The sequence below is a fragment of the Dendroctonus ponderosae genome, unplaced genomic scaffold (assembly GCF_020466585.1).
Source record: "Dendroctonus ponderosae isolate FM_Combo_2020 unplaced genomic scaffold, Dpon_F_20191213v2 Dpon_F_20191213_11, whole genome shotgun sequence".
Lineage (NCBI taxonomy): Eukaryota > Metazoa > Arthropoda > Insecta > Coleoptera > Curculionidae > Dendroctonus > Dendroctonus ponderosae.
Genome location: NW_026017213.1, coordinates 2,422,206 through 2,439,109, shown reverse-complemented (window position 1 = coordinate 2,439,109; position 16,904 = coordinate 2,422,206). Strand labels below are relative to the sequence as shown.

The following is a 16,904-nucleotide window of genomic DNA, read 5'->3' as shown; positions in this document are numbered from 1 at the left end:
TTCGTCCGATCTGGATCTGTCGAATCAAATATCTACGTATCTGAACTGTACGGATAATCTGCCGGTGTATGGGGCGCTATTATCTTGTAATAAAGCGCCGAAGTTTTTAGAAGTGAATTAAGCAAAGAAGGTTTTTTAAAATAATTGACTGAAGGCTTTCAAAATACTTACCCGGAAAATGGTGCAGCAGGCGGACTAGTGGCTTGTTGAGCCAGATTTCCAAACCCAATCGTATTCTGCGACGCCAAGTTTCCAAATCCGGTATTTTCCGGGGTCGCCGCCGCAAAACCGCCTAAAGCCCATGCGAATTTAGCCAATCCCGACTGGCAATCGGATCATTATTAATATACTAACCGGTGGCGGGTGGTTGGCTGCCTCCAAACACTTTTTCGGGGGTTCCAAAGCTGGGCGCCGCCCCAAAGCTGGGCGAGCTACCAAAAGACGGTGGCGAACCAAAGGCAGCTGGCGCGGGCGATGCTCCGAAAACAGGGGCGCTTCCAAAGCCCGAGGGCTTCTGGAAACTTGCAGCCGATCCAAAGCCGCTTTGCGCCACCGGGCTTCCAGCAGCGGCACTGAAGGCGCCCGTCTGTGGGCTGCCGAATGACGGACTCGCACCAAAAGCCGCAGTTTGTCCGAAAGCCGGTTTGGCCCCAAAACTGGAGCCGCCTCCGAAAGCGGGTGGAGCGCCAAAGCTGCCACCTTAGCAGGAAGTGAAAAAAACTGTAAGTACCCCTAAAAAAATCTTCAGGGGGCCCCAATTTGCTGTAAATTTTCATAATTTGCCCCTTTGCTTACCAGCGGCATTGCTTCCAAAGGTCGCCCCCGTACTGGCTCCGAATATCGAGCTGGCTGTAGTTGTGGGGCTGCCGAATATCGAGCTGGCTGTAGTTGTGGGGCTGCCGAATATATTCTTGGCCGCTGGTGCGGTTTGTCCAAACCCAGGGCCTGCAATTCATCATTCAAAGGCCATAAAACAAACGAAAACAAAAACGAATGGAAAATAGTACCGGAAGAAGCTCCGAAAATATTCGACGAAGACGACGCAGGGCTCCCGACGCTCAATGCGCCAAAGCCGAACGGCCCCGAAGAAGCCTTCGGTGTGGTTGAGGCCCCAAAGGCCGTCGTTGCTGTCGTTCCGAAACCTGCAACTCAATTTCCTCAAAAATCCGCAAAAGCACCCAACTAATCCATGCAAACCTGAGCTACTGGTGGCTGGCGGAGCCCCAAAAATGCTTCCGGAGGCCGCAGTGGTGGTCGCCCCGAACACCGAGCCGCCACTGCTCGCTCCAAAGGCGGGCGGCTGCCCAAAACCAGAAGCAGTGCTGGCAAACGTCGGACTACCGAACGTGTTAACTGAGCTTGTAGTGCTGGGGGCCCCAAACACCGCCCCCGGCTGCGCCTGGAAGGCCGACTGTGGGGCCGCCGCCCCAAAAATGGGATTTGCAACAGTGGCGTTGTTGCTCCCCCCGAACACCGATGAAGTAGTCGGGGCCCCAAATATCGAGCCAGCACTCGAAGAAGTCGATTTGCCGAAGAGACTTCCGCTGGACGCCGCTGATGTGGAGGCCCCAAACACTGAGGAACCCGCACTCGGGCTGGCACTTCCAAACACCCCATGGGTTGATGAACCTCCAAAAACGCCTGCATTCGTTGTGGCACTTGTAGTGGAAGTTGAGGCTCCGAAAACTGCTGAAGATGAAGAAGCAGCTGGAGTGCCGAAGACTGTTCCAGTGCTGCTGGCGCCAGCTGTGGTAGAAGTTGCAGCTCCGAAAACTGCTGAAGATGAAGAAGCAGCTGGAGTGCCGAAGACTGTTCCAGTGCTGCTGGAGCCGGAGGTTAAAGCTGTGCTGGTAGTTGAAGCTCCGAAAACTGCTGAAGATGAAGAAGCGGCTGGAGTGGCGAAGACTGTTCCAGTGCTGCCGGCGCCAGCTGTGGTCGAACTTGAAGCTCCGAAAACTGTTGGAGCTGAAGAAGCAGTTGGAGTGGCGAAAATTGATCCAGTGCTGCTGCGGCTTCCGGCTAAACTTGCGGTGGAAGCTGCAGCTCCAAAAACTGTTGAGGGTGAAGAAGCAGCTAAAGCTGCTAGGATTGATGGCGAACCGCTAGACGCTCCAGCTACAGAGCTTGAAGCTGCCGCACCGAATGTAGAGCCAGCAGTTGTGGTGGGCGCTGCAGCGCCAAACGCTGGAGTAGCAGGACTTCCAAAGAGCGATCCGGAGCTGCTTGAAGCTGCTGGCGGCACACTGGTCGAAACAGCAGCGAAGAGCGAAGCTCCTCCAAACGCTGGGGCTGCTGTAGAAGCAGGCGCGCCCCCAAAGATCGATGCAGTTGTGCTAGTCGTCTGAGCACTCGGACTAGCTGCTGCGCTGGCTGCACCCAAAATCGAATCCTTACCGAATACACTGCCAGTGGTTGCAGCTGCAGTCGCTGATGTAACTTTCACAGCTGAAGTGGGAGTAGAGAAGATCACCCCACTTCCAGCAGCACTCGTTGCAGCTGCAGTGCTTTGACCAAAGACACTTGCAGTCGGAGCTGGAGATGAAGAAACCGCAGGGCTGAAGATTGACCCAGTGCTTTTTCCGAACACACTTGCAGATGAAGAAACCGCGGGACTGAAAGTCGACCCAGCGCTGCTTCCGAACACACTTGCAGTTGAAGCTGGCGATGAAGAAACTGCCACGCTAAAGGCCGGCGCAGCGCTTTTTCCGAACACACTTGCAGATGAAGAAACTGGGGGGCTGAAGGCCGGTGCAGTGCTTTTTCCGGACACACTTGCAGTTGAAGACACCGCAGGGGTGAAGATTGACGCAGTGTTTTTACCGAACACACTTCCAGTTGAAGCTGCAGATGAAGAAACCGCGGGGCTGAAAGGTGACCCAGCGCTGTTTCCGAACACACTTGCAGTTGAAGCAGGAGAGGAAGAAACCGCGGGACTGAAGGTTGGTGCACTGCTTTTGCCAAAAGCACTTGCAGTTGAAGCTGCAGATGAAGAGACCGCAGGGCTGAAAGTCGACGCAGTGCTTTTGCCAAACACACTTGCAGTTGAAGCTGGAGATGAAGAAACCGAGGGGCTGAACGTTGACGCAGTGTTTTTTCCGAAGACACTTGCAGTTGGGGTTGAAGCTAGAGCTGCAGAAGGGCTTCCAAAATGCTGCGGAGTTGGAAGAGGTGCGGCCGAACTGGTCACCGTCCTTCCGAAGATGCTGATCGTTGCAGTAGCGGTGGAAGACGCGGCAAATACTGGCGCATCCGAACGTCCCAACAGCGAAGTTGTTGTTTTGGCCAAATTTAGAGCAGCTGGAGCGTGAGCGGGGGCGGTTTGAGCTGGCGCCCCGAACGAAGGACCGCTTTTGGCCCCGAACTGCTGAAAGCCCCCGAACGCCGCAGGGCTTCCGAAGAACTTCGTAGCTTGGACTTGGGGGGCTGATGTTGAGGTTGCTTGGGGCTTGGCCTCCAGCGTAAAAGCTGGCTTTGCTGTGGTGAAAGTGGGGCTGGCAGTATCCGAGCTGGGTTTGCTTGCTAAGCTACCAATGCGAGTGAAGGCGCTTCCTTCGAAGCTGCTTATAGCCGGGCCGCTGGCTAGGGTGAAAGGAAACGAGGCTGTTCGGGGAGTTGATACGGTCGCCTCCACGACTTCTGAGGCGTCAAGCTGCGAGCTTTGGCTCAAATCCAAAGTCTTGGCGACTAGCGATTGGCTGCTGTTCAGCTTGGAGATGGATTGGCGCAGCTTGCGGGCTGGCGACTGGTTGATCGCCCACGAAGACACTTGCGGCTTGACCGCTTGGACTTGCGTGATTTCCCGTTGATTGAGCAGCTGGCGCAACTTGCTGCTTTTCCCTGCGGATAAATGTTGCGAGTGCTTCCGGATCTTCTCATGCTGGAGCTTGAGCAAGCTCTGCGGCGTTAAGTGGAGCGCCGCAAAGTCATCCACAAAACTGCTCTCTTTATCCAGCTTCAACAGAAGCGCGCTGGCAATGGAGGACTTTCTTCGCGTTCGCATCTGAATGTCCTTTAGAACAAAGGCGTGCTTTTGAAGCACCGCGTTCTGGCGCACCATCGTCTGGAAGATTGTTTCCATTGTCGGCATCTTCACTCGGTGCGTTTTCCTCGCGTAGTCTTGGAAATTGCCCCACTGCTCATCCAGGGTTTTGTTCGCCTGCGACAGCTGAGATTCTATGTAGTAGGCCAGTTGCTCGATGTCTTTGAGGCGCTTTTGCGACAGCGAGTCGAGCGGCTGGGCCTTGATGAGCAAGGCGATAGCCTCATTTTTTGAGGACTGGTAGTAGGACTTGGCCTCCTCAAACCACGCCCATGCTTGGATGGTGTTCTGCTTCAAGCACTGGATTTCTCCGCTTTGGCCCCCATTGACTGTCTCCAGATCCTGGATGAATTCCTCTAAGGATTTAATCTGTTGGGTCATCAGCACCATTTCACTGTCGCTCCCCACGCTCACTTTAACCCGCCTGCTCATCTCGCTCACGTTCCTCAGCTCGTTCTCCAGAATACTCCACTCTTCTCTGATCATTTCCGTCAACACCTGCGCAGGGTTGATCACCACTTGATTGGTCTTATTTGCGCTCTTGATCTTGTTCACTTTTTGCTCAGCGCTGATCACAATCGGCTTCGCCTTGACCGGAAGGGGAGCAGTTGGAGTAACCGGCACCACGGCAGTCTGCCCCCCAAACAGCGTCTTGGGGGCGGTCGGCGGCTTGATGGGCGTCACAATGGTCTGCCCCCCGAAAAGGGCGGACACTGGTAAAGCCGCCCCTCCTTTTGCTATCGGAGTGCTTTGCACTTGCGGGTTTCCCGCAAACGCCGCTTTCTGCCCAATAATCCGGTCGATTCCAAAAGACACTGGAGGGGCTGGTGCTAGAGGAGCCGGTACTGAAGGGGCTGGTGCTTGTGGAACTGGCTCTTGTGGGGCTGCTGCTTGTTGGACTGGTGTTTGTGTGGTTGGTGCTGATGGGGGTGTTATGAACTTGTGCAAGCCGCTGGTATCAGTTACGGGATCAGGAGGGGTGCAGACTTGGGGCACGCCCGGCTTGGAGTTGATGGCGTTGAAACAGCATAGCACGCCCTGATGGGAAAGGATGCACAAATATGGGCATGGGGGGATGGTTGATTCCCCCATGGGAACAGGAGTGGTGGAACTGATGTCCAAAGCAAAGCCGACTGGCAGGGTGTTTTCTTTGCGAGCCCCCAAAGGGAGCTCGGCCCGCGCAGTGTCCACCATGCTCCATTGCGTCCAGGTTTCCCCGTCCTTGCCCAGGACGCCGATTTCTGCACTGTTGGCTGAAGCCACCAGAAGAACATTCCTGGAAATCATCATCATTTTAATAACTGCGGTCGAAACTTGTGGCGATTTATGCATGGCAAAGTTTGCGCATTTCTTTCCCTGGATTCCAGTTAAGTTAGAAGCTATTTTCGGGTGCGTTTTATACAATCAAGTGCGTTCTTTATCTGGAAAAAGTTTCAGCTTTGAGGCAACGTCAGGCCATTTTTGAGTAAATTTTGTGGGTACTTTTCACCTTCGAAGCTGCGTTTGCAAGCCTAAAACTGGCCATTTATTTTCTCAATTTCTAGAAAAGTTGCAAAGGCAAAAGTTTCGATTTCGACTGATCCTCAGGAAATTTTCAGCGATTTTTAGAATTTTGTCTGTATTTTATGCTTGTTCGAGGTATCAAGTTGTAGTTTTGACCAAAAAAACCTTGTTTTCTGTGTTCAACTGGGAGCATGTCAAATTTTGAGAAATTTTAAAAAGTTTCATTTGCCAACCTGTGGAAACTTTGTCTGAAGTAGTTGACTTTGGAAACAACAGGGACTAACAGAAAAAAGTTTGGACTAAATAAAGCTTCAAACTGAAATAAAATCCATTGTAGGAATGAAAATTTATACCGGTCCAAAGTTAGAGAAAATTTGGCTGTGTTTTTATCTCTTTCGAACAGTTTAGTGATTTAGTGGTAAGTTTTAGGCGGTCAAGAAAATACGTTGTTTCTGATATTTCGCAAGCACAAGTAGCTTGCATCTTCTGAGGTGGAAGAAATTAATTTCCACGACCGCCTAAATGCTCCTGAATCAGTTTTAGAACCCGAAATATCTCAACAAATTCAAGCACTTTTGCAGCATTATTTTTTGCATACTTATCGATTCGGTATAAATTTCGGTACAAGTTTCGGGGATTTCGGTGGACACCCTGTATACCGAGTTTTGGTTTTCCGACAAAATCCACTGTACGAAACTACTTAAGTCCCAGATTAAAGAACAAATATTGATACATACAGGATGATTCAAAAATCAGTCCACAGGTTAGTGGAGTGCCTCGATCACAACGCACATTTTCAAGCGTCAATCAACGAAAAATAACGTTTTCTATATTGAAAATACCAAGGGTTTCAGGAAGAATTCTACCTTATATGTAAAGAGTAAAAGTATCTACATATATACACAGGCGAGGAAAAGCGTCAATGAGATATGCAGATAGAAGTTAATTTTTGAAATTTCTAAAAATGTGTCAAAGCACTAAAAACAGTAATTTTTAAATATTCCTCGCGCATTTAACGAACGCACCCTGTATTTTATACATTTTTAAACAATGTTCCCCCTTTTTTGTATTAGAAGAGTCAAGAAATTTACCGTTGTTTTTGAATTGGTAAATAGCCAAGTATTTAGGCGTTCAAAAATCAATTTTGGAAAAGTTCAATTTTCTGTTTTTTATATAATAAAACACATACAACATGGTTTTTGAATTCCCCATGTTTTTCGAAAAATGTGTCGATCTTGAGCACTAAAAACAAACATTTTTTAAATAGTCCTCACTCATTTGACAAAAACACCCTGTATTTTATTAATTTAAAACAATTTTCCCCTTTTTGTATTAGAAGAGTCAAGAAATTTACCGATGTTTTTGAAGTAGTAAATAGCCGAGTATTTAAGCATTCAAAAGTCAATTTTCTGCTAATATGCTTATATAATATGACATACACAACATGGTTTTTGAATTCCCCATAATTTTCGAAAAAAAGCACTAAAAACATTTTTTTTTAAATATTCCTCACCCATTTTACAAAAACACCCTGTATTTTATAAATTTTTAAACAATGTTCCCCCTTTTTTGTATTAGAAGCGTCAAGAAATTTACCGATGTTATGCAGGCCGCAGATTTACTGTTTTTCCGCAGAAACGAGTCAACTTAGAGATTGACTTTGGTATGAATTTTGCAGAGCTTATTTCGTTTAATAAGTTGCAAAAATTTCGATTTTGAGGTCAAAATCAAGCTATTTTGTACAGTTTGATATTTATTTTCTTAGAAATCGGTCAAGTTGGGGATTCACTTTCTGGAGCATCAGAGAACAAAGTTCCGCCTATCGAGACATTTTTTAAATTGTTCATTTGATTTTTGAAGTTGCTTTAGCAGGCCAAAGTTCGTAAATTATTTCCTCATAAACCAGCGAAGTTGGCGGTTTATATTTGGATGCGTTTTATAGAACAAAGTGCCTTCTTCATGAGGAAAAAGTTTCGGCTTTGAGTCATTGCCAGGCAATTTTAGAGGAAATTTTTAACGCGCTTTTGATTGTTCTTCTAAAAGTAGGCAACGCCGACAAAAAAACAACTTTTATACAGAAAAAATATGTGTGATCAATTGTTGGTGCCCTCACCCAATTGGAAAAGACAACAAGAATTCTTCCAAATTAAAAACACATAAAATTTGATAAAACTGAATGATAAAACTCACCAAGTCTGTTGCAACAGCAGGAAAAACTGGGGCGATCGCTGCGCTTGACTGTAGCACACATCACTATAGTCCGTAAAACTGGGCTCGCCCGTTTTAGGGGCGTCAACCACCACAACACTAGCTTCATCTTGGCCAGCCAGATAAACAGCTATAAACTGATAGGTGGAAACCCACTGTAAGCTGAGCATTGAGGACAAGCGCTCGATTTTGGGGCCATTTGTGACTTTCACTGCCTTCAAGTCGGGCTTATATTGGGTGATTTTGCCGTCGGGCGACCCCACGGCGATTTGCTTGCCTTTGGGGCTCCAACAGAAACAGCACGCGTTTGCTGCCGCTGGAAGCTCGTTGATACTGACAGAATCGCCGTTCAGTTCATACACACCGAGCGAACCATCACTTTTACACGCTGTGAAAACGCCTGGGATTGAGGGGTTCCAGTTCACTTCCCTAACAAACACGCCGGGAGTCATTGATAGCCTCAGCTCTTTAAGCACTTTAAGGTTCTTGCGAAGAAACGACAAAACTTCATAGAAAATCACTGTGGGGCACTGATCCTTTTCAATAACAACAGCCAGAATAGTGCTATCACAGTTCACACTGATGTGTTGGGCTGCCGCAGGCAGCTCCACTTTTTGCCTTGGATAGTCTGTAGAGTCCGTGCCTTTGCCTGCAGCCGATTGGCTGCACTGCTGAAAGGCCCCACTTTGGATCACTGAAACATGCAACATTAGAAAGAGGGCTAGGTAGAGTTTATGGGGCTGCTACCTAAAAAGTGGCCTAAGTTTGTTCCAACAAACACCAGGCCATAGCGGCTGGCGCACGCCAAAAGACTGCAAGCGTGCGGGAATTGGGACAGATCCTCATTGTGGAACACCTTCAGTCTGCTTTGCAGCTTGAACTGCAAGTCCTGCAAAAGGGGTTTGTGGGCTTGTAAAAGAGGGCTGGCAGCTACTTACTGTGACATCCACTGGGTCTGGGCACAATTTTAACATTTTGAACACTCTACGTATAAAGGTGAAAAAAACAAAGCAACAAAAGGGGGAATGTGTATAACGTTTAGATAAATAAAAGCCGCTCAAACATAACTTAATAACGCTCTAACCCAACTTTTTTTGATTCAATTCCGACTGACAAGCAGTGACAAGCACCAGTCTTCTTCTACTCTGCAAGTTTTTTCGCAATTTTTAAATATTATTAGAGTGTTGCTGCTCAGAATTTTCCATATTTTAAAGGGAAACTCTAATTAACTTTCCAGGGCAGTTTTGTGTTGAGATTTAATCAAAAAGAGTTTTTCTGAAGAATGGAGAGAAGAAGGGGTTGACTTGAACGTTTTCTTTGAAATGTGAAGTGACGGTTTGCAGTGAAAAGTGGCGAAAAATTGGAAAAATACCCCAAAAACTCCAGTTTTCAGCGCTTTGGACGCTTCTTTTCCAGTCTGATTGGTAAGATAATGATTTTTTTTTATCATGCAACTGTGGGCTTTTTCATATTGCCGTAATTTCAATAATTTATTTATGGGGCCAATTTTCTCGGGGGCAATTCTACGGAGTCGTCCATTCTAGTATCGCCACTCACGCCTAATTGCTAATGCTAATAGAGTCTCTATAGAAAGGCCTATTTTTTCATGAAATTAAATAAAATTTCGTTCAATTATTGTTGCGCTTTTGCGTCATCAAATGACGGAAATTTGCTGGATTTTTCCACTTTTGGGAGAATCTTTGCTAATTTCCTCCAAGTGGAACGTATTTCCTACCGATCTTGGGCAGTTTTATGGGCGCATTTAGCCAAAGAATGCCACTTTTAGGGTCTTCTGACGTTTCCTGCCAAAATGGAGCGCCATATTTGGGTCATTTTTTCTCTTTATTACTCAGGTCCCATAAGCAGCTTTGGCGCCCCTTGTGCGGTTTCAGGGGTTGTTTATAAGGAAGAACTGATTGCGCTACTGATAACAATGGCACTAAAGTTCAGGTGCCTGTTTTCCAAAAAATTTCAATTTTTTTGTTTTTTAACTGTAGCGACGCTTGATATTAGACAGCGCAAAAATATCATATATGAAATGAAATCCAGTTTTATGGAAAACAAATTACCCAAACCAAAACTGGGTTTTTCCCAAAATCAAAATTATGAACCGTCATGGGCCACGCCCAGATTAAACTCCCACAACGTAGAAGTGGCAGAAGTCACTTTGAAAGTTATTATGAGTCAGTTGCACTGTCACAACAGTGTAGTTTACAAACTTTCGCCTAAAAGTAGCGACTTGCAGCATAAAATACGATGACTGTGAGAGAGTTTTTCGGCTGTGCCTTTTTGGCATTTGGCCCCCCAGTTGCCATGTTCCTGTTCACCATAGTGCAGGATCCTGTGCGAATAATCATCCTGATAGCAGCCGCCTTTTTCTGGCTGGTCTCCTTGCTGCTGTCCTCTTTGCTTTGGTTCGCCGTTGTGCCCTTACAAAAGCACCTGCTGTTCGGCATGATATGTTCCGTGCTGTTCCAGGAAGGCTTCCGCTATATAATCTACCGGATTCTGCGAAAGGCGGAAAATGGCCTGATGAAAATCACCGAAGACAGTACCAGACTGATCGACAACAAACACATCCTGGCCTATGTTAGCGGTCTGGGTTTCGGTATTATCAGTGGGGCCTTTTCATTGATTAATGTGCTGGCTGATGCGGTGGGGCCGGCCACTATGGGGCTCAAAGCGGGCAACGAAATGTTCTTTCTATCCAGTGCGGCGACGGCTCTTTCCTTTATTCTACTGCACACCTTTTGGAGTGTGCTCTTCTTCAATGGCTTCGACAACAACAACAGAATCCAAGTTGGCTATGTTATAGTCACGCATTTGCTTGCATCCGGCTTAACCATGTTCAACAGGTATCAGATCTATACGGCCACTTTAATACCGCTCTATCTCCTTCTCTCGGTGAGTGCGGTTTATGCTTTTCGGGTCGCCGGGGGCTCGTTTGACTCCCTTAAAGCAGCCTGTTCCGTCAAATAATCCTGTAGGAGCAGAATCTCTACGCTTGACTATATATAGACTTTGCTATTTATAACATATTTTTAAGTAGTTTAGGAGCTACAGTGGTAGTTTTGTATTGTTTTGTGAAATATTAATAGTTTATATGCAACAGAGTGCACTTTGATTTAATAGCGGAGATTGGATTAAATTTCACCGACACTGCTGGCTTTTTGCGCATGTTTGCCATCAGAAAAGTGATTTTTCCTGCAAAACGACTCGCATTAAAATAGATTTTTATGTGGAAAACTTCGGTCTTTCAAACGGTGACTTGGAATCGCCATTTCAACCAACGGCGTAGAAGTTAGGGGGTTAGTAAATAAAGATGTCGGTAGAATGTGCAGAAAACTTTCAAAAATCATGCATCATTCATTTTTATGTCCGAAAATGTCACAAAACGGGAAAGTAAAAGTTGTTATTTCAGTAAATTAACATTGTTTAGTAGGAAAATGGAAAATTTGCCGGAATTTTCGAATTCATTGTGGAGCGCTTCTCGCACTGTTGCCCCCTAATTGCTGCCATTCCGGTAGCTTAACTAAAGGGGTCAACAAACACTGGCGAATAAGATTTTCAGGGTTTGTTTATCCGAGAGTTTTGACTTATTTTATTTTATTATTATATTTTTAGTAAACTAAGAAAAAACATATTATAAATGCGAAGCGCTCCATTAAATATTGGGGAATAATCAAGCCGACTTTGATTCAAAATTTTCTTCTTGGGTTTTCTAATTACAATTTCCTCAGAATCATTACAATCTCCCCAGATGTAATGGGCAAAATAATCCCACCCCCAATACGCCACTGGCACAAGGAAATAACGATTAAAAAATTATTGGCAAAAAGTGAGCAAAGTTTTATCGGAAGTATTTCCGGAAATGCCATGAAAAAATTTTTAAAAAATTACGCTCAAACCGTCAACACGCAAAATGAATCACCCTGTAGATTTTTTATATTTCCATATAAAACATGATAAGCGAAGTGCGTTGTTGCCGCTCTATGATGCAAAGTGACAGTGACATTAGATAAACAACACCCATTCGAAGTGGGATTAGATGACAACAAATATGGTTTGATTGTTTGTAGGGAAAGTGCTAAAATATGGTAAGTGAAATGTGGTTTTAAAGCGATTTGTGGAGTTTTGGCTCGATTTGTGGCGGTTTTAGTCGGGAAACGTGCCCATTTGCAAGATCACCGAAGATGTAAGGCAGGCCCTTAAAGAGTTTCGTTTCCGGAAGGAAAAGGACACTGCCGCCCTAGTTTGCAAGTAATTCGCTTATTCGAGCCCAACGAGTAATAAACGGTGGCATTTCAGTGAAGGTTGAGCGAGAAAAGCAGCAAATCATCCTAGATGAAAAGCTGGAGGACACCGACATTGAGTCATTGCAAGAGAGCCTGCCCAGTCATCAACCTCGCTTTATCCTGCTATCGTACAAGCAGGAACATAAAGATGGGCGGGTCTCGTATCCGTTGTGCTTCATCTTTTTTACGCCTAGAGATAGTCATGTAGAGCTGCAAATGATGTACGCTGGCTCTAAATTGGCCCTCCAAAAGGAGGCCGATGTGTCCAGAGCCTACGAGATTCGAGAACTGGAAGATCTAACTGAAGAGTGGCTGCTCAGCAAACTCAGCAATTGAGTGTATGTTACGTATTGATGTATCGTGTCCTAAAGTTCGTAGACTTCCATTTGATTTTAAGTGATTTTGTATAGAGAAAAAGCATTCCCAAAGACAGACAGTATTTGATGTTTATACAAAAATACACACAAATCCAGAACAGGAAAACGCTTTTATTGTATGTATAAATCTATGTACATGAAGAGTGAATTACATTTCAGCTAAACATCTAAGGATTACTGAGACAACCGTCGCAATTAACGCGAAAATAAATAACATCGTAAAACTACTTGTTGACAATTCAGTTCTAAAATTTGGGCAGAATGTGGAAAAAACAACACCGATGAAATTTTAGAACCGAAATCCTAAAATTCGACTTCCTGCTTGCTCATTACTTTGATCTGGATGCTTTTCTGATTCCCTTCACTGGTCTACGCGATCAACACATAAATCATTCTGCAACAAACAGGCAAATGTTAGAGATTTCGGTTCTGTGTTGGAGCAACTGTTTGTTCAACAGTGAAGTGCCCTCAATAGTTTTCTCGATGATTTATATGGATTTAGGAGAAGTTTAAAGAAACTTTCCTCGTTATATACAATAAATAACTTCATTAGTTAGTATGTAAACCATTCAGTGGCAACCAAATCACGCAGCCTCTAGAGGTATTCGCTCTAAAGCCATTACATACCCATATAAGTAATAGAAGAAGGAAATCAGATAGAAGGCAAGCTTGATCCAGCCCTCGCGCTGACTCAGCGTCAATTGGTCCGCGTTCATGATACTAGTGGGGTCATAAATGCCCACACCGGACATTACAGGCCTCGTCCGGTACCTGTTCAAGTGGTACAATATCAAGGGCAGGTTGATAATAAAGGTGAACCATTCCCCTGCACAAGCCAGCAGCAAGTTGAACACCATGTGCAGAATATACTCAGGCAGAACCAACTGGAAATCCAATCAATCAATCAAACAACGTAAAAATCTACTGGAATTAATCAACTTCTCACCGGGTTGAGACTATTACATTGATCTATCGGGTTCTTGTAATCGGTTTTTAGCTCGTCGATTGCAATCACGTGGAACAGGGAGAAGAAGATAAGGAATGCGTCCCCAATTAGGGCGATTATGTATGAGAATGCAGCGAAATTGAACGCCATGGTACCCCTATTTTGAAAATATCACTGTGGTGTTTTTTGTCGAATTACAATGACGCTGACAATTGAAATAGGTTAAGGACTTTTTGACGTTTGTTTGATAGAAGCCCGGCTATGTAAAGCGTGCTATGTGTCATCGTTGTTTGATGCAACGCCGTGCTCCTAGCTGGCGCTGTTGGCCGGGTATTTTACTGAATTTAGCCCATTTTTTTGTTTTTGGGAAGTGGAATATTCTTCAAACAATTAGCTGTTTTAATTGCACTCGTATTTTTTCTCCACTAATATCTTGATCGTTTGTTGTGTTTTATTTTTCCTTTTCCCATTAATGTTTGTAATAAATAAATATATAATCGTTTGGCATATAAATTTGTTTCTCGAAAATCTCGCTCTAGATCAAGATTTTTATTTGTCAATAGTTTGGAAATTCACCAAAAATCACGTCGTATTATCGTCTGGTGCGAACGAAAATGTCACATGTACGAGCAGGAAGTGATAATCACGTGCAAGATGCGCTGGTAGGTCGCAACCATCCCATTGATAAATGTGTCCAAATTGTCGACTTATTTTTGTCTAGAGGGTTTAACTAGAGCGGAATGCGTCCTGAGGGATTAAACAGGAATTCCCTGTGCTGCTAATCGCGCCCTTGTGCGAACAATTCCCAATTTGAGAACTTAGGCGGGATTAAAATAACTAATTAATCCACTTAATCACTAATAATATGAGTCGACAGGGTTAAAAATACGAACTTCCCGGTTGAAGCAATCAAATTTGTGGTCGAGCCATAAAAATTAATGGGACAAAATAAAGCTGTCGAAACGTGAACATTAACGTCCGAACTGAATGGGACTCTTAAAATATTCGTCCTTTATTTTCAATGAATTCGGTTTAAGGATTAAGTGAACTTAAATCGGGTGTCGGGTTTTCACTCAAAACAAACACGGCGTCCAAATGTTTAAGATATATTTTGAAAAGTGTCATTCGAGAGCTTTATGTTTAGTAAACGGGGCTGAACATTTCAACAAACACCCATCTGTGTATTACAAACACATCATTTTGCTGTAAATATCATTTTTACCTTCGCTCAAGTGGCTGTTTATTAATTAGTCGGAGAGTTGACTCGGTTATCCGTGATATTAATTAAGAGAAGAGTGCGACTGTTTTTCAGTTGTTTAAGAACGGAATTAGGACGCAAATAAACAAGAAAATGTTTTTTTTTGTTAATTTTGTTGCTTATGTAAGCAACTACAGGATAATTCAAATATGTGGGGTTTATAGGCAGTACAGGAGAAATAGTTTTAAAAAATAGTTCTTATCAGAAACTGAGATATTTGCAAAAAACCAGATCAGAAGATCGGCAACAATGTAAATGCTTGTTGCTTCTTAAATATTAAAAGTTCAAGTAACCACAGATAAGCACAGAAAGTGGGGTTTAAATGCAATGAAATAGGTTAGGGTAACCCGTACATTCAGAATTTTAGGCAAAACAGTCTGGTGGTTGGCGGTGAACATTTTTGAGAATTTTTCCAATTTGACGCTTGAAAATGCCGAATGGTTTCACTTTTGCTTGCACCACTGCAAGGGGCAAAACAAGGTTGAGCTAGAGGGCTGCTCGGAACAGAACTTGGTAGAGGACATTTTATTATACTTAGGAATTCTGAAAGTTTTTCTGGTTTTTTTAATTTTTTTGAGAATGTATTCACTTTGACTTGTTTTTTACAAAGGGGTTCAGCTGGAGGACGGCTCTCAGCACCACTCAATAGAGGAAACTTCACTATATCAATTCTGCAAGTTTGGGTTTCATCGCTTTTTTCATCGGTTTCTGGGAATTTTTCTCTCTCGTTTGCAAGAGTTTTGCTAAACAATTTCACTCAATACGAGGGGATCTAGAAGGCGGCTTTTAGCACAATTTAATAGAGCAGACTTTAATTAGTCCTGCACGTCTCAATTCATCGCATTTTTTCCCAATTTTTTGACAATTTTTCCAGTTACACCCTTGAACTTGTAGTGTGGTTTTCCTCTCGCTTGCAAGAGGTTTTTAAGTTTTGCACGGTTTGTTGGAACATCCTGCCTACAGTCCACACTTGTCACCTTGTGACTGTCATCTTTTCAAACTCCTAAACGAAAAGTTGGGGGTGGGAGGAAAAGGGAAAGGTGGGAAAATCTGAAGAGGTTATACGATAACGGGACTAAAAAGCTTCCAATCCGTTGGACAAAAAATTATTATGAATGTAGAAAAGTTGTATGATTAATTAGGTCGCGATATTCGATGCACTATCTATATGTGAATGAAGATGACAAGGCAAAAAGGAAAAAAGTAGTACAGTAGAAGAAAGTAGAAATAGTAAATAGAGAGAATGTTGTTATAGTTTTGTGGTCTTTTGGCCGACAATCGGCCCCTCAGGCAGTCCATACGAGGCGAATATAGATGTTGGCGTTCGGCACAGAATTACGTCTTTATTTATATCTCTCTTCACAAACAGGGGTGCAATAAAAATCAAGAAAATCAAAATAATGGCCACACGTATGCGGCACGAAAGAGCTAATGACACAAGTAGCAGGCGTGCATTCCAGACTATTAAAAGCGAGATTTATGGTTGAAAAAAGCCTCTCTCTAAACGTCTACAAATTGTTGAGCCGGTAAATGAGCGCCATTTGTCACGAGCCTAATACACTTCCAAGCTAATTTCGTTCAGCCCGTCACCCACCACTAAATCTCGGTATTGTTGACATTTTTATTTGTTGGAAATGTTGTGGCTTAAATTTTGCAACTGGCGATTAATCGCTTTTCCCCAAAACACGCCACTGTTTCATCGCTTTATTATCGCCATTAGTGGCACTGAACGCGGACGAGCGCTGAACATTTGTCAATTTACAGGGTGATTCAAAAGTATGAATATACAGGGTGTTCGGCTGTTGTTAGCGTCTAAACCGCACGAGCTGCAAGTTCGGGTAAATTGCACAAAAATTGTCGAATTTGATGACAAGTCGAGTTCGAGAGCCGAAAGGCGATCACCAAAAACGTTTTTTTGCAAATAAATCGGTACCTAAGGGTGGTCGGAAAAATATTTTCTATCAACATTTTATTAGTTTTGAACGGTCTACTCATTAATATTAGCTTGAACAAAGAAGATTTGCCGGTGATTCCGTTCAAAAAGTTCATGAAAAAATGTGTATTTCTCGGTGATTTGAGACTTGAAAGTTGGAAAAATTGCGTTCAAGATTCTTAAATTTAATATCAATGCGTAGAGGATTCAAAACTAAGGCATTGTTGTAAAAACAACTTTTCTCCACAACCTTTAGTTTTCGGTTTATTCGCAAAAAGTCCTTTTGGCTATTATTTAAAAATTTGACGTAACTATGACGTGATATCAGGTCAATGCACCGACTGG

The 16,904-nt window shown here is 44.0% G+C and overlaps 4 protein-coding genes and 1 long non-coding RNA gene across 6 annotated transcripts in view; 3 read left to right on the top strand and 2 right to left on the bottom strand.

Moving 5' to 3' along the window:
• LOC109540775 (nuclear pore complex protein Nup214) overlaps positions 1-8,858 on the bottom strand; it is a 10,902-nt gene extending 2,044 nt beyond the window's left edge. The window contains exons 1-8 of the mRNA XM_019909242.2: positions 8,689-8,858; positions 8,498-8,639; positions 7,733-8,444; positions 1,198-5,315; positions 1,008-1,142; positions 796-945; positions 355-699; positions 172-292 (exon numbers count right to left, since the gene is read on the bottom strand). Coding sequence (XP_019764801.2) covers positions 172-292; positions 355-699; positions 796-945; positions 1,008-1,142; positions 1,198-5,315; positions 7,733-8,444; positions 8,498-8,639; positions 8,689-8,724 — 5,759 coding nt within the window. The 5' untranslated portion in view covers positions 8,725-8,858. The remainder of the gene's footprint in view (positions 1-171; positions 293-354; positions 700-795; positions 946-1,007; positions 1,143-1,197; positions 5,316-7,732; positions 8,445-8,497; positions 8,640-8,688) is intronic.
• A 104-nt stretch (positions 8,859-8,962) lies between these two features.
• Positions 8,963-16,904, top strand: part of LOC125503007 — a 58,613-nt gene continuing 50,671 nt past the window's right edge. The window contains exon 1 of the long non-coding RNA XR_007280647.1: positions 8,963-9,174. This is a non-coding gene — a long non-coding RNA (uncharacterized LOC125503007). The remainder of the gene's footprint in view (positions 9,175-16,904) is intronic.
• Positions 9,911-10,861, top strand: LOC109540794 (gamma-secretase subunit Aph-1). The gene has a single exon (XM_019909271.2). It carries the CDS (start codon positions 10,007-10,009, stop codon positions 10,727-10,729), a length of 723 nt encoding a protein of 240 aa, XP_019764830.2. The 5' UTR covers positions 9,911-10,006; the 3' UTR covers positions 10,730-10,861.
• Positions 11,749-12,528, top strand: LOC109540790 (glia maturation factor beta). Its single transcript, XM_019909268.2, has 3 exons — positions 11,749-11,847; positions 11,910-12,006; positions 12,059-12,528. Exons 1-3 carry the CDS (start codon positions 11,845-11,847, stop codon positions 12,379-12,381), a joined length of 423 nt encoding a protein of 140 aa, XP_019764827.2. The 5' UTR covers positions 11,749-11,844; the 3' UTR covers positions 12,382-12,528.
• On the bottom strand, positions 12,514-13,635 carry LOC109540789 (protein cornichon). Of its 2 annotated transcripts, XM_019909267.2 has the most exons (3): positions 13,369-13,618; positions 13,050-13,306; positions 12,514-12,816 (listed from the first exon to the last, which is right to left on the bottom strand). In XM_019909267.2, exons 1-3 carry the CDS (start codon positions 13,516-13,518, stop codon positions 12,792-12,794), a joined length of 432 nt encoding a protein of 143 aa, XP_019764826.1. In that variant the 5' UTR covers positions 13,519-13,618; the 3' UTR covers positions 12,514-12,791. The 2 variants fall into 2 exon arrangements, with proteins under 2 accessions (XP_019764826.1, XP_019764825.1); XM_019909266.2 differs by having other exon boundaries at positions 12,514-13,306; positions 13,369-13,635.

Excerpts from the sequence above, each read along its gene's own strand:
- LOC109540789 (XM_019909266.2), bottom strand. The coding sequence starts at position 13,518 with ATGGCGTTCAATTTCGCTGCATTCTCATACATAATCGCCCTAATTGGG. Across the intron at positions 13,307-13,368 it reads AATGTAATAGTCTCAACCCG|TTGGTTCTGCCTGAGTATAT; the intron begins GTGAGAAGTTGA and ends TTGGATTTCCAG.
- LOC109540790 (XM_019909268.2), top strand. Across the intron at positions 12,007-12,058 it reads GGACACTGCCGCCCTAGTTT|TGAAGGTTGAGCGAGAAAAG; the intron begins GCAAGTAATTCG and ends GTGGCATTTCAG.
- LOC109540794 (XM_019909271.2), top strand. The coding sequence starts at position 10,007 with ATGACTGTGAGAGAGTTTTTCGGCTGTGCCTTTTTGGCATTTGGCCCC.